This window comes from Mauremys mutica, chromosome 12, assembly GCF_020497125.1.
Source record: "Mauremys mutica isolate MM-2020 ecotype Southern chromosome 12, ASM2049712v1, whole genome shotgun sequence".
NCBI lineage: Eukaryota > Metazoa > Chordata > Testudines > Geoemydidae > Mauremys > Mauremys mutica.
This window is the reverse complement of record NC_059083.1, coordinates 81,295,983-81,311,354: the sequence shown is the minus strand read 5'-3', so window position 1 is coordinate 81,311,354 and position 15,372 is coordinate 81,295,983. Positions and strand designations below refer to the sequence as shown.

General features: G+C 49.6%; 1 protein-coding gene and 1 long non-coding RNA gene across 6 annotated transcripts in view; one reads left to right on the top strand and one right to left on the bottom strand.

The window, feature by feature from the left end:
- The window catches only part of TBC1D16 (TBC1 domain family member 16), a 42,623-nt gene extending 27,981 nt beyond the window's left edge, over positions 1-14,642 (bottom strand). For 2 of the 5 annotated variants that reach the window (XM_044982478.1, XM_044982481.1), the window contains exons 1-3: positions 14,516-14,642; positions 2,794-3,033; positions 224-854 (exon numbers count right to left, since the gene is read on the bottom strand). In XM_044982478.1, the coding sequence (XP_044838413.1) occupies positions 224-854; positions 2,794-2,971 (809 nt within the window). In that variant the 5' untranslated portion in view covers positions 2,972-3,033; positions 14,516-14,642. Of the gene's footprint in view, positions 1-223; positions 855-2,793; positions 3,034-4,375; positions 4,438-14,484 lie in introns of those variants that run through there. The other 3 variants (XM_044982479.1, XM_044982480.1, XM_044982482.1) reach the window with 3 other exon arrangements.
- LOC123345514 lies at positions 4,624-7,203 on the top strand. The gene is made up of 3 exons (XR_006572798.1): positions 4,624-4,682; positions 5,076-5,210; positions 6,222-7,203. It is a non-coding gene; the product is annotated as an uncharacterized LOC123345514 (long non-coding RNA).
- Positions 14,643-15,372: the final 730 nt, after the last annotated feature.

Here is a 15,372-nt window from a genome sequence, read left to right as displayed (position 1 = left end):
ACGGGGACTGGCCAACTCAGGGCATTTCCCCAAAGGCTTTTCAAGTTAGATTTCAAGGAAGGGAATAAAACAATGAGAAGGCAGATTAAAGCTAAACTGAGCTCAATGCCGCTTTTAAGCGCATTAGCTTCCTTATGTTCTTAAGTCGTCAGCCTCCTTTCACCTCCACCCCACCCCACCCCACCCCACCCACCAGGAAGCTGTAAAAATGTGACAAACTTACCTGCTTTCATTATCCAGAAACACAGAGCTGCTGCCTTCCCCAAGGGCTTCGCTGATGGGAGAGAGGCAGAACGGGGAGGAGAAGGCATCAGAATCAGAGTCAAAAGTACTATCCCTGCTCACATCATCAGCAGACAGCTCCAAGGAGCCCTCGTCCTCCCCCTGCTCGAGCCTGCAATCCAGCCCTTCCTCTGTCCCCTCCACTGACAACTCCGATCTGTTCTGCTCCTCCTGAGAGCTGATTGTCGATAAGATTCCTGAGTCACTGTGGGCAGGCTGTGTGGAGTTGTGGGTACCGTCAGTTGCCAGGCAACATTGAGACAGCTTCTCCCCTTCTTCAGAAGGGGAGCCGAGGTGAGCCACATCTCTGACAAGCTGAGACACAGCCAAGATCTCGTCGTCTTTCGGAACTACTGCTCGTTTCTCATCGGTGGGGGAAGCCTGCTGGACGGTGCCGAACCCCTCAGGGTGGCGGCCACGCTTGCGGGGAGCTCTCCGGACCGGGGAGCTCTCAGGGGTGATATAGCGCAGGGCTTCTTCATCCTGCCTCTGAATACGAGAGTTTGGGACCCAGGCAAGGATAAGCGTGGTGCCAAGTAGCTCATCTTTCTCCATGTACAAGCACAAATAGCCTTCAAGAGAGCACAGGACCAACCAGTTAGGACTTAACCTGTATCCTCAGGACATTGATCAGCCATTTTTAGCCCCTGCGCCCCTCCACTGCCAATACAGCTGGGCTAAAGCAATCCAGTCATTTGGCAGATTTCTCCTCTCTCTGCAAACAGACTGTGAAATTCTCAAATATTCATTATTTGCAAATCATCCCTTTGAATCTGCAAATGGCTTATGAATAAGAACATAAGAATGGACGTACTGGGTTGGATCAAAGGTCCATCTAGCCCAGTGTCCTGTCTTCCGACAGTGCCCAATGCCAGGTGCCCCAGAGGGAATGAACAGAACAGGTGATCATCAAGTGAGCCATCCCGTCACTCATTCCCAGCTTTTGGCACAGCCATTGATGGACCTGTCCTCCATGAACTTATCTAGTTCTTTTTTGAAGCCTGTTTAGTCTTGGCCTTCACAACATCCTCTAGCAAAGAGTTCCACAGGTTGACTCTGCGTTGTGTGAAGAAATGCTTCCTTTTGTTTGTCTTAAACCTGCTGCCTACTAATTTCATTTGGTGACCCCTAGTTCTTGTGTTATGAGAAGGAGTAAATAACACTTCCTGATTGGACTAGTTATGCAACTAATCAAGAGTGAATTTTGAATTACAGACTTTCATGTCAGATTTGCACTGTTGTTTAATTATCCCCTGTAGCAGGGATAATTAAGGGAGCCGGGGAGCTCCGGCCTAGGAAAGACTCAGGCTGCAGGCCTGATAAGGCCCATTAGGCACTGGGTTGCAGGGGGTAGCCTATGGGTAGGCAGAGGCAGCAGGTCCGATGAGTGGCTTACACTGCAGTCCGTCCCAGTGAGTGGAGGCTAGACGGAGACTGGCAGTAGCCTAACCCTGAGGCGAAGTGGGGATAGTGGGTGAGGGTTCCCCTGGGAAGGGGAGACCCAGAACTGTGGGGTTACTGCCAGGGGGCAGCACCCCAGATAACGGGGCACTGGGTCCCGGGAGGGACACGGGGCCCAGAGTGAGGTAAGGTGGATCATTGGCCTGCAGAGGGTGCTTCGGAGACTGGAGAGCTAATTCCCGGAAGAAACCAGCAGGAGGTGCCGCAGGGGTGAGTCCGCATCCCTACATCCCCATTCTATGTGGGCGCTAAACACAGGTTCCTCTTGAGTATTTGCCCTAGCAGAGCTAGGGCGCTAGAAGGTTCCTGGAAAGCCAACCCAAAATAGTCACACAAACAAGTCTAATGCAAACCAATATTTGCAAAATAATTATTTTGCAATATTAAGCCAGTAGCGGGTGTCCATTTACAAGGACACACAGGGTCCCACTAACAGACAAGAATGGGGAGAAAGCCGCATTTGTCTTAAAGAAAAGCCCTATATTGACTCCATGAAGCCAATATCAGAGTTTTCCTTGTCCCTGGACGCTTGAAGGGGCTGCTTGTTCCATCAGGGTGGTGTGATGGCACTTGGCATCCCAGAGTGCAGCTGAGGGAGGGATGGACCAAGTGTTACACATTAAATGACAACTTGGACCCTCTCTGGAGATCTCAAAGCACTTTACAGACATTAATGATAACCCTCATTACCCAACTGCCCCGGGAACCAAGGCAAGTATCATTTGCCTTGGTTTATAGCTGGGGACACTGAAGCCCCGAGAGGTGATGTGATCAGTGCACAGTCACACAGGGAGACAGTGGCAGAGCTAGGAATCCCACTGCTCCATCCCTGCTCAAACCACCAAACAGCTCCTTGGAAAACAACAGATACATTGATGAGAACAAGTGGCGGCTCAGCTCAGCGGATGCCTTTCCTCAGTCCCTCAGCTCCCACGGTAACACCCCTGAAGTGCTCAGACTCAGAGGCATGCCAACCCCGTGCAGACATGGACACACAGATGCTCCCAGAGACAGAAAGAAGAGTGAGCAGCAAGTGCAGCACCCCATCACCTGGGTGATGCTCCCCGACACCTGGCAACACCTCAGCAGGGTGGACGCATACATTGTTCTTGGAGTAGATAATCTCCCCATCCAGTATAGAAGACGAACCACTGCCACCACCGGGGTTTAAGGTCAGGAGGTCAGAGGCTTTTGAAGAGGCACGTCGGAGGAGTCGCCCCAGAGACATTGCCAGGGGAATGTTTCCATTATCCGTCAACTTCAATCAGGAGCCAAATTCAGACAAAAGATCTGCCAAGAGGGAAGAAACAGCATTAGGAGAAATGCAACATGACACCGACAGGAGCAGGAACTTCCTGCTGCAGAGAACCACCACCAACCGAGGACAATACTGCTACCCTCACAGAGAGGCAAGGTTCCCATCAGCTGCTACCTCATCCCCACAACTCATCCATGAATCTCCAATCACTCAGAATCAGTCTTATCATCCCCACTTCACAGATGGGAAAACTGAGGCACAGAGAAGGGAAGAGACTTGGCCGTGCCACAACAGGTCAGACTGACACAGTGCTTAAGCCGCGGCACCAGCTGGTGAACCATGCACCCTAGGCTGCCCCACACTGGTGGAGCTCCACTGGTGTTAGCAAGTGAGAAACCAGAGACGCATGCCTGGTGTAGGCAGGGCCTGCACTACAGTGTTGGAGACCAAGGTTTAAGTCCTGGTCCTGGGCTCTTGCTCCCTGGGGGGGTGAGAAGAGCTAAGTATTGTTATTATACTGGGGGAGGGGAGGTGAAGGAGCAACTCATGTCATTCAAAAACCCCAACTACGTGTGACCCGGAGGGCTTAGAAAATTGTCTGATATGTTTCTCCTATGACGGCCATGTGGCTGGCCGGGGAATCCTGCAGGGTCTGCCCAAAATCAAAGTAAACAAAGCTGTGACATGAAGTGAACCAACACGAGGCAGGGAAATGAAAGTGGAGGCAGAAGCCCCATCCTTAGCGTCAGAGCCTCTGCCTGATCCCTTGATGGTGGTACAGCTTAAAAAGCCATTCGCCTGGATTTCCTGACTTTTGGCATAACTTTGACATTATTTAAACAGGGCTTTTGGGGGGTGGGAAGAGGGAGAAAATATTCAGCACACAGCAGGAAAATGGATTCTGGAACAGAATATGGAACGCCATCCCTGGGCCACGTGGGGGGTGTCTCATCCGTCAATAGGTAACTTAAGCTAGCAGTGGAATATGATCCCCCTGTAACCACCAAGTAAGCGTTGTACTGAAAATGAGACGCGTTCTTGCGTGGCGTTGTCAATGAGAAGCCAGATCCTGAATGCAGATGGGATGCTCAGGCTATACATAATTAATCAGCTAGGCCAGGAAGAGCGCTGGATGTGCTGAAACACGGAGCGGAGCAGGCACAAAGCAATCCCACGAACAACCCGAAACACAAAGGCAGGGCAGAAATTGCTCTCCACCAGGCAGAGCTCCAGCTTCCGTTCCACCTGAAGTACAGGGTGTTGAGATGAGTTCCTGTCTGCAGCCTGTAAAACTTGCCCATACCGGTATTGCCCTGGCCTCTTCTTTTGTCATTCAGTGTTGAACGCATTGTAAGACAATATGCATTTCCTCACCTTTTGGGGGCGAAGCCAGACTTTAAGGCACCTGCTCCCCTACTTGGTGTAAACTTTGCTTGTGCCAATCAGAAACGAACACAAACAGGTTTTGGGCCCCGTCCCCTATGACACGTCTATGATGTCATAGTTGGTACTTTATGGCCTGCCTGCCATGTGCAGGCAGGGAGAGGAGAAAGAAAAACGAATCCTGTGTATCCTGTGTACACCCGTAATCGAGCCTGATCACCTCGAAGCCTCTCTCTCAGCTCACGTGTTTCAAACAGAGCTTCTACATTTGCCGGTCGTTATGTGTTGGTTTGTATTTGTAAGTATCGGTTATTACTAAATGCTGCATCTTTGTTTATAAATATTGTTAGTAGATATTTTAGTCATTGTGTGTTTTAAGTTTCATTAACTCTATTAGCTAATCATACGCTGCTCCCTTACCCCTTGTAATTATCCCCAATAAAACTTTAAATTGATTAATTTTAGTTGTGTGTGTGTGTCTGCAGTTTGCATCGTGGCCCATACTCTCCTTGCATCCCTTACCAATATAGTCTATTGCCACGTGCAGCCTGGTAAATAACAGGCCTGCATTTTCTTTCGCCTCCGTGTGTACATGGCAATCCACACAGGGGAAAGCAGCTACTGCCGTGAAGTTCTCTCCGAGACAAAGCTGTTCCTTTCTGTTGACTCCTCTTTATTCCCTAATGGACAGGCCAACCTGACCCAGCACGCACCAGAGATTTCCATGGGCCCAGGTGCAGACATGGAGAGATCAGCTAGTGCATTCCACGTGCCAGCAGAACAAGCAGAGGATGTAGCCAGGAACAGAAAGAAGAAAAAGTTACAGGTCAGTGAGAACCCCTCCACCTCCCTTACTCGCAGAGACACTCTGTGCACTAGAAACACCAGTGGGGCCTGAAGAGTTCACAGCACCTAATACTGAACAGCCCTCACCCTTCTGAGCACAGCTTCACTGGTTAATACCTTAAAAAGCACTTTACCTGAAAAAGAAGGCATAGAAGCTGGCCTGTCTACAATGATTTAACCGACCATGCCTGCTGGAGACTCCAGTCCAAATCCCACCTGGGCCAGCAGGAGCGGGGAGAACTGCCAAGATAAAACTGGGGGCTTAGTGGCCATGCAGGAAACTGATGTCCAATTCCCAGTCTGGGTAGACAAGGCAGCAGAGTAGTGGGATGCTACATGGGCATCACCAGTAAAGCTGGTTTATTGAAAGAAATGAACAAAAGGGAGCAGCTTGTTCTCTGCACTGGAAACACAGAGGCAAAAGAAAAACTAGCATTTCTCAAACGGGAGGGTAAACGCCGCAGGGAAGGAAAACCTGTTTTCCAGTTTCTAAGAGCTTGTCCCAAGAGACAGTAAACAAGGCTCCGAAGAGTAGCTAACGGTGCCTTTTTTACAGGAAAAGCATAAGCCTTAAATGCAAGTTTCTTGGCTTGTTTTTGCTGGAATCAGCACCTCAGCAAAGGCAGTTTGTACCCATCAGTCCTCAATGGGACTTGAGCGAGTCGGCTCGACCCTGCTCCGTGCTGAGCCCACGTGGCTCTGAAGGGGATCCATTTGCAAGCCCTTCTTTACTTTGTCTCTCACTCCTGACCCTAGTGCTCCACACGCCTTCAGAAACACACCTGTCAGGCACAAGCCTCAAAGAGACAACACAGCCTGGGGCTCTCAGGACCTGGCTCTCCAGGCTGTCTTAGAACACAGCACTGTAGGCTCAGACTCTGTATAGGTGAGAGAGCCTTTGGCAGCAATCGTAAGCAAAATATAGTCCCTCCCCAGCCCAGAATAGGAAGCAGAGGGATGTCTGGAGCAATTTCCCCTACTGTCTCTGTAGGAAGTTACAAAATAACATTTCAACACAAGATGCTGAGGGAATTCACAGCAATGGCGATTGGCGACACTGAGCAACCTGCCTGTTTATCACAGGACCCGAAGAGCCAACACCTCTGGAGTGGAGACACTTAACCTGCATCACAGCAATGTAATAGTCCGCACAGCTTGTATTCTGTCTGGGGGCAGATAGGCTGCCCCTCGCCGCATGTACTACGCAGAGAATGGACTTTAGCTGCATCAGTCATCTCACCAAAACCTTAAATACCATTTGAAAGATTCAGAACCTGTTTGAATGAGATGTGAGATCAAGGCAGAGGCAGCTATGATTCAGTGAAAGCATCTGAGAAATAAAGGGAGAAGACTCCCGCTGGAGGCAACAGACACAGAGATGCTACTTCTCCACGCGCAGAGCAGGAGCTCCGATCCAGCAGCAGCAGCTGCATTTCATTCACTTCCATCTAGCTCAGAAAGAATAAAGCATCAAGCGAAGATGAAAAGTTGCTCCCTGGGAAGTGAAAAGGATCTAAAACCGAAAGAGCTGCTTTGATCCTAGGCTGCGGCTATTGCTCCAGCTCTGTCTCTGCACACAGGAGTCTGCTGGGAGTGGAAGTCTCGAGAACGTGAAGCACTGGCTCCCAAGGAAATCTGGGCTGGTGCACTGGGCATGCATTGCAGAAGTGCTGCATTTCAGATACAGCGAGTGGATGGTTCAGGGGACTGGGAAGGGGAGAGAGATTATTTCACTTCCAGGTTGCTGGCTCAATTCTAGTCCACACTGGCGGTGATGAAGCGTTATCCACTGGCTGTTCCATGGCCTACAGGAAATGAGGTTGGGGAGTCTCAGTCTCATTCCCAGCAGACAGGTGCTGCCATCACCAAAATTAACACTCAGCAAAGAGGTCTAGGACTGAATGCACCATGGAGACTGACCTCTCTTCCCCTTGGGAGGGTCTGCCCTCAATGATGGGGTTGTACAGTACTGCTGCTCCTTGCCTTGCACAATCCTGGGGACACAAAGATAAATTCCATCTCCAGGGTTGGCAAGTCAACATTAGAGTTGTACCACTTTAAAAAAAAAAAAGTACATTTCAGATTAAACTTGTGATTTATGTGACTGTGGGGATTATTCCAACATAGTAGCAGCTAACACTCCAACAGGAACCAGATCACCCACCCTGCCCTCTGGAAGCTGGAGAACTGAGTTAGCTGATAAGCCCTCACTGCCTGCCAATTTTTTATTAAGTACACACAGAAAAGATTTGCTTGCTACACTCAGCAACTATTGTCAGACCCCTTTGCTGCAGCTGCTGGGGCCATTCATGCAGCCATTGGTTCCTTTCTTAGCCAATCCCGGGGTTCCCCAGCTAGCAGAGAGCCCCAGAGAAACATCATGCAGCCAGCAGTCATTCAGTTGCTAACCTCCTGAATCCTACTTCTGTTGTCCTCTTCAGCCAAGCACAGCTGCAGCCAGCAGTCTCTCAGATAGCTCTGACAGCCAGCCGCCTTGTTTAGAAAGGCCCTTCCCCTTTCACAAACTTAAAGAACAAGATCCTGTTGAGGGTTGGCAGATCACACCCTCAGCTTGGCAGATATTCCTGGACCAACCTCTGCTGGCTCTATTTGCACAAGCTTTCAGTTCTGATAAAGAAGAGAAGTGCAGGGTTTCTGCCTGGCCCTGGCAAGGGGTTCAGCATGTATTTTTGGGTTTGTGCAGTATCATACAGCAACAACAACAATGCTTTACTGACACAAGGTGACAAAGCTCCTTATCACAGAGCTTACAGTCTAGATAGACAAATTCAGACCAAACTTGGGAGCAGGGAGGCAGCAGCTTGAAAGCCAAGTTGCTGAACAGTTCTGTGCGCAGCAATGGATCTTGTTGGATCCAAGGGGTGATTATTAATCAAGGAAAACACCACAATACTTAAAAGTAATACGAGCTAAACAACAGGGTTTGGAAATGAGACCAGGCTGTCCTGTGGCTAAACGGGATAAACCAGCACTAGAGTCACACGTGGATCAGATTATCTACCTATCAATCTACTTATAAATGAATTTTGCATTTTCCTATCAAGGGACTCTCTTCCAATCGACTTGAATTTGACTTTAAGACTATGTCAGCACAACACCTTATTCCATAGGAGAGATCCCAGGGCTACTGCAGAGGTTATCCTCTCACATGCCCAGGGAGAGGGCAGTGTTAGTTTGTGTTGCACAAAGGCAACACCGAGAATGCAGACTGACCCAGCGACCACAAACAGGAACCCGGGAACCCTGACCACCACCCTATTCCCAGCTTGTGTGTATGACCTTGAGCAAGTCACTGTCATTCTCTGACCCTCGGGGTCCCCCTGTGTCAAATGGGGATAACACTGACATTTATCCCCCCTTTGTGCTTGGAGATCTATGTGTGAAAAAAACAGATTACTAGCAATTTGCTTGAGCTATTTAAAACTAGACTAGCCAACGCTATGGAAAGCTATACCATAGAGAACCATCTGAATGAGTCCTGGATTGTGGGGAGAATCAACTAAGTCCCCCCCCAAATCTTTAATTTCTATCTATTGGCGGCGGCAGCAGTATGCCAAGTACACAGTTAAGGAGAAGGGCAGGAATGGTTATTGGCAGAGTGAAATCCTGGCCTCAGTGACGTCAAGAGCAAAGCTCCAAATGACTTCAGCGTGGCCAAGACGTCACCTGAACTGACAAAGCATCTCAGCCCAGAAGAAAGAAGGGGTAAGAGGTTCAGCACCCTACTTGGACAGGCCCAGCATCCGAGGTCTGAGAGTCAGCTGCAAGGGCAGGGAGAAGCTACCACCAGAGCCCATTCTTCACTCCCTGCCCCACCTGCCTTGGCACAAAAAGCAAACATTAAAATACCCCACTCCTCCCGCATCAGAGCTGAATCTTCTGATACCAGCACAGTAACTGAATCACCATTTGTAACGCATGCTCCTCTCCACACATGCACACGCCCTCCGCCCCAGGCTGGGCATCATTTCATATACTGAACTCTGCAGCACTCGTACAATGTGCTGTAATGTTTGACGGCTTCTTTTTTTTAAGTGCCTGCCAGACATATCCTTAGAACTGCTCCAGTACTGGTCTTCTGTCCTAACCATTCACATCTAAAAAATTCCAGCAGTGTGTTCTGATCACTAGACGAATAAGCCAATTTCACAGCTCTTCCCCTACTGCTATGCACATCAGACCAGAGGTCAGAAACCAAGAGTAACTGTTTGAAAGTCATATTCTTATCACATGACAGGCTGAGAGAAGACAGGGACAGGCCTAGCAAGATCCTACTCCCCTAGTGAATAGAGAAGGCAATTTTTCCCACCCAGGTTGTCTCTCAGACGTTAGACAGTTCACACAGTGAGATGCTGAATGAATGAATCAAAGATCTTTGTCAAACCCTTCAGAGGTCAAAATCAGCCCTATATTAAGCCCTCCGATTTCGAAGGAGTTACCCAAAACTACATTAGATCTGAATCTGACCCTAAGCTAATTACTAGGACAATCTTCCTCACACCCCAAATTGGAGCACAGTAAGGGAACCTGCATCCTAGCTACAGAAATTCACCATCAGCAGAGTAACCAACTAGCAGCGCATTCTTCAGGCACTCAAACATTAATGCCGTTTGGGAGAGGACCGCATACACAGATGGACTCTTCTCATCATCAGTCTTAATCACTGAACGTATAGAGCAGCCCAAGAGCTCAGGGCAAAACCAATTGATCGCATGACCCAAACGCTAAGAGGTCTATCAGAATGACTTCACTGGGGGAGAGGGACCCTACACAGAGGTTGACAGATGTGCATTCACTCATTTTTGATAAGTGGAGAGAGAAACTCAGAAGCCACCTTCCTGTCCACCTTCAGTCCGTCTTGACCAAATAGACTTGCTACTTCCTCTCAACTTCCTGCAGCTAAACATCTCAAAGACACAAGTGCCTTCCTTAGGCAAGATGAGCATCCTGAGAACGTTTTCCTCCCTGATTCAGGCCTCCCACTTGTCTTCCTTCCTCCCACTGTCTGTAACCTTGGCTTGATTCTTAATGTTTCTTCCACACCTATAAAATACTCAGCACTTATGCTCAAAGCATTTCTCAAACATTAATCTACACAACCCCCCTTGGATGGAGGCAAGCTTCACCCCCATTTTACAGATGGGGAAACTGAGGCATAGAGGCAAACTCATGAACTCAAGGAAGTATTAGAAGCAGAATTAAAACTCAGGAGCTCCTGATTGCTAGTCCCATGTTCAGACCACAGTGCCTTGTATGGTTACATACTACTCTCCATGTTTCCTGTGCACACTGTGGACTTGATTCCACCCAAGCTGAAATTCTCCTCCATGCCTCCATCTTCCTCTGCCTAAGCTATTGCAATTCATTTTTTTTTAAAACACTCTCTCCACATCCAGACTCCAGTAGGCAAAGAACACTGCTACATGCTTTCTCACGCCGACAAACAAGAGTGGCCGTAATGAATGATGTTCTCGCAACTCCACTGGCTGTCCTCTCCTTTCGGGAGACCGGTCAAAACTGCCACCCTCCACAGCCTTACTTCTCTCTTCACACAATCTCAGCACAGTGGGTGCAACAGCCTTCTCCTCTGCTGCATCGGCCTCTCTGGATCTGGCCATCTCATCAACTCTCCACTTTCAACTGTCATCTCTTATCCCTGCCCACCCCCCAAACCCTTGCCTACCCCTCTTACTTTCTCTCTTCCTTGGCTATTACTTTTTCATTTTATAACTATTCTAGGTAAAGCTATAGAGTATTTGGGAATGCAGTCTGCAAGAAAGACACTATAAAGCATTATACTGTAGGAATGAGCTAGGTTTAGTCCTTACAAACATCTCCTTCCTGAAGGAAATTCTCCCAAGTAGAGCACAAATGCTTGGTCAAAAGCCACAGTTTAGATAAACTTCACTGATTCAAACCAGAGACATTTGAAACAATGTGGGTTTAACACAACTGTTATCTTTCCCTTCCACCATTATTTTAACCTATTTGTGCTAGCAGCTAGATTTTGCCCAGACATTCAAGGCGGCATGGCCCCTGCCCTGAAGAGCTCACAGTCTGAGAAAAGACACACAGGTAGGCGGAGGATAGGGGAAGGGGAGTTAGTTTACTGAGTGCCAACAGTAAGACGAGCAGTATATCCACACACAGTCCCTGCCCCAAGAAGCTTGCAAACTACATGGATTTTTTGTGATACTAGACTGAAGCACTTATATTAATTTGTAATATTTATTCCTTAAAGCAATCTTTGTATCTTAGCAGACAATAAAATTGCAGCAACTCAGTGTGCTGAGATCACTGCCTATCACGCTGACCAGTACTGTCTCGTACTCCCTCATCTGTATCCGTCTGTTATCTTGTCTTAGATTGTAAGCTCTTTGGTGCAGGAACCATTTTTTGTTGTGTGTTAGTACAGCGCCTAACACAACAGAGTCCTGGTCCACAACCAGGGCTACTAGGCACTACGGTAATAAAAGTATAATAAAGTCAAGTCAGAAGTACTGTGACTATTCAGAGGAAAACGATATTGTTCAAATTAACTTAAAAGGGAATTTCAGTGATTGGGCAGTGGTTAGTTACTACTCCAAACTGCCATGGGAGAGGGTCTAAGTACTATTCCCAGTTCAGCTTCTGCTAAGAATGCAGGGACAGCACATTCTACTTGAGTGAGCAGAATTCATGTCCCCCCAGATTTCTTTGCTTCTCTGCAGAAAAATGACTTCTGAAAGGGAAGCCGTGAGAACAGTCATGTGCCCCTCCCTGGCAGCACAGATAGGTCAGTTTGAGCACCTGGAGCAGCTGGTAGAAGTGTAAATCACTGACAGGGGGGGCAAGTCATGCATGTGAGAGAAAGCGACAGTCCCTCTCGCTCACTATTGCGGCACGCTCAGCATGGAGGGGCAGGGCTTCAGGGTGTTTCTGAGGAGGTATGAGTGGGGCAGGCTCTGTCTCCTCAGGCAGAACAGAATACACTCCTGGGGGAATTCTGCACCACTGCGCAATGCAGAATTTTGCCGAAATGAACATGCATGCAGAATTTCCTTTCCCCACAGAAATAGGCTGCAGTGCTGCTAGTCGCCACTAGGGGCCACTGGACCCGGCAGAGCCCAGCTCACACCCAGAAGACACTGCTGGGGGGAGCGAGGGGAGCCAGAGGGATCCGGGCAGCTGCAGTTCCCAGCACACTCCGAGGGAAGGAGAGGGCGGACGCAGGAATCTCCATGCAAGCCTGGGACCCAACATCAGGCTCTTTCTCCTTCTGGATCCCTAGGCTCTGGGGTGGAGGGGGGCAGGTGTCTGACCCCTGGGCTGGGCTGGGGGGGAAGGAAGGGGCAGAGAAACAGGAGCTGGGTTGTCACAGGGATTTCTTTAACTCTCTGCTCCTGGGGGAATTTGTGTGTGTCTATATTGTTACAGACGTACTAGCTAACAGATATTTTGAAAAAAATACCAAAATAATTGAAACTGGCATGATTATGTAGTGTTATTTTGACAAATAAAATTTGCAGAATTTTAAAATATTGTGTACAGAATTTTTAAATTTTTGGCACAGAATGCCCCCAGGAGTAACATTCCCATCTTTTGAGGGCAGCAAAAGGGACAGGAAGGCATCTTGCTAAGTTATCCTGAGACCATGGGGCTGACTCCGGAATAGTGTTGATGGATTCCCAGTGGAGTGTATCAGCTAGCCCCTGGGAGAACAGCACATGTGAAGTGTGGGGGACCGAGGGAGGAGTGGAAGGAGAAAGAACAGGATAAAAATGGACACATTCAAGGTCCCAGGTGGAAGACAGTGCTCACTTCGTGTCCCTTCCCATCACCTTTTCCACTAAGAACAAATGGGGGTATGAGAACAAAACCCATGTAATTAATATGCATTTTAACATCTGGCTTCTGAGCCCAGGGTCCTAACTGTACATTAAAAAGATTTCAAAATGCTGACACCGCATGTTACAGTGACAAGATTAATGTTTTAGAGACTCTGGAGCTAACATTCATTATTCATCACATACAAATTACAATAATAAAATAATCATCATCATCCCCTCCTTCAGCACTGATGGCATTGCTATATTAAAAAAAACAAGTGGGCAGAAAAAACTGCTAGTTTATTAGGTACAATGCAACATTTTCATCTACAGTTAGAATCAAACCTTTCCCAGCAGTCGTGTCAGGTTAGTGTAGACATAATAAAGACAAGTTTTAAAAAGAATGGGTGAGAAATTCATACACACAGAAATAACTAGAAATTAATTAACAGAATTGTATCCTCAGAAAAATTGGCTCTCCAGGCCCTAGCACCTGTTATATATTGCTCGCTAATTTGGGAGCACAGAATCTCCCATTTAACCACTCAGAGATGGAACAAAGTCCCAAATTCATTCCAACCCAAAGTTTTTCTATTTTCAAATAGAACTGTTTTAATTATTAACTTATTATCTGAGCTTGTAAAAAATGGAATTTTACAAATTGCCTGGTACCTAGTAGGTACCCGAGATTGTTTCTAGGAATCTTAATTGCTTACTCTGAAGGGGAAAAAAAGCCCAAATCCATACATAGCAAAAAGAGAAGCAGACAAGGAAATAATCCTAAGTACAGTATACAATGTGCACCTGAAAATGGGACAGACGGACAAGCAAGTGTTCAGAAACCCCCAGGGCAGAGACCACACGAAGTGGAGGGTAGGAAGATAGACTCAGTAGGATTAAAAGAACCACAAGAAGAATCTCAGTGGGATTTAAGAAGTAACCACATGACAAACCCAAGCCACATATATTAGAACATTAGCCCCAGAGCCTAAGCACCCGTTAAACACACATTCCTTGGGCTCCTTAATGGCAAAAGAAAGACAGGAGCTGAGATCAGCTGGCTCAGGCATACCGGTACTTATGGGCAGGACACGTTTATACAGGGTTGCAAGTGAGATCCAAAATACGACTCCCTTCGTGCAGCCACCAGTATCCCCCAAAGTGCAAACCTCACCCCTCTCCAGGCTACAGCTCCCCTCCTCCTGCAGCCCTCCATCCAGGATACATCCCCACCCCCCATCCAGGATACATGCCCCCACCCCCACCCCATCCAGGATGCAGCCCCTCTTGCAGCCTCCCCCCCGCTGCAGCCTCCCATCCGGATACATGCCCCCGCCCCCACAGTGCAACCCCCTCCTCCGAGACACAACCACCCCCAGCGTAAGCCCCCGCTCCAGGATGCGGGCCCGGCAGGCAGCCCCTCACCAGCACAGCCCGCCCCAGGTGGCAGCCTCACCCCCGCACTGGGTTGCTCGAGACCCACCCCGGCCCTAGGCACAAGGGCCGGGACCAGCTGCTCCCTCCGCCGCCGCGTTCAGCCACGTGAGGCCGGGCCGGGCCGGGCCGGGCCGGGCGGAGAGGGTGGGGGAGGGGCATCGGGGGCGTGGACACGGGAAGCCCCGCCCCTCCCCGGCACGCAGCCCCGCCCCCTCCCGACCCGGCGCGAGGAAATGGGGCGTGCTCCGCTCGGGCGTCACCGGGCTCCGTCCCGCAGGGCTCAGCGAGAAACGGGGACCTGGAGGCACACGCGCCACCCCGCCTACTTCCGGTGTCTGTGCCACTTCCGCGTCAACGAGACAGCCCCTACCGCGGGCAAGAGGGACCCCGCTTTCCCCGCCCCGGGACTAGGGTCCCATGACAGGGAGGAGGCCCCCGGTACTTCTGAGCGGCCCCTAGGCAGCTCCAGCTGGGCCCGTCCAGGGGCCTCGACCCTCGACTTCCGGGGGCGCCTGGGCAGGGGCGTGGAGCAGTCCGTGTAGTGGGGGGGGGGGGGCTGGGAGACACTGAACCAACTAAACCCTGTATATGAGAGAAACCACTTAAAGCCAGGGGGCAGCAGCAGCAGCAGCAGGCGCCCTAGCTCCAGCCCTATTGTGCCCAGCTCCCTCGGTGCACCCTGCCCGCCTCGGCCCCACGCCTGTCTGTCACCCTACTGAAAGCTGCCACGGGGGTTCACGGGGGCCCTGGGCCAGCCCCACCCCAAGGCCGGGCAGGCCGGGCACAAGAAGCCACAGCCTCAGCGCTGGGCAGATCCCCAGCTCCCAGCATGGGGGTCCCAGGAGCGGCAGCGTGGGGCAGGGTTCATCTGGCTTT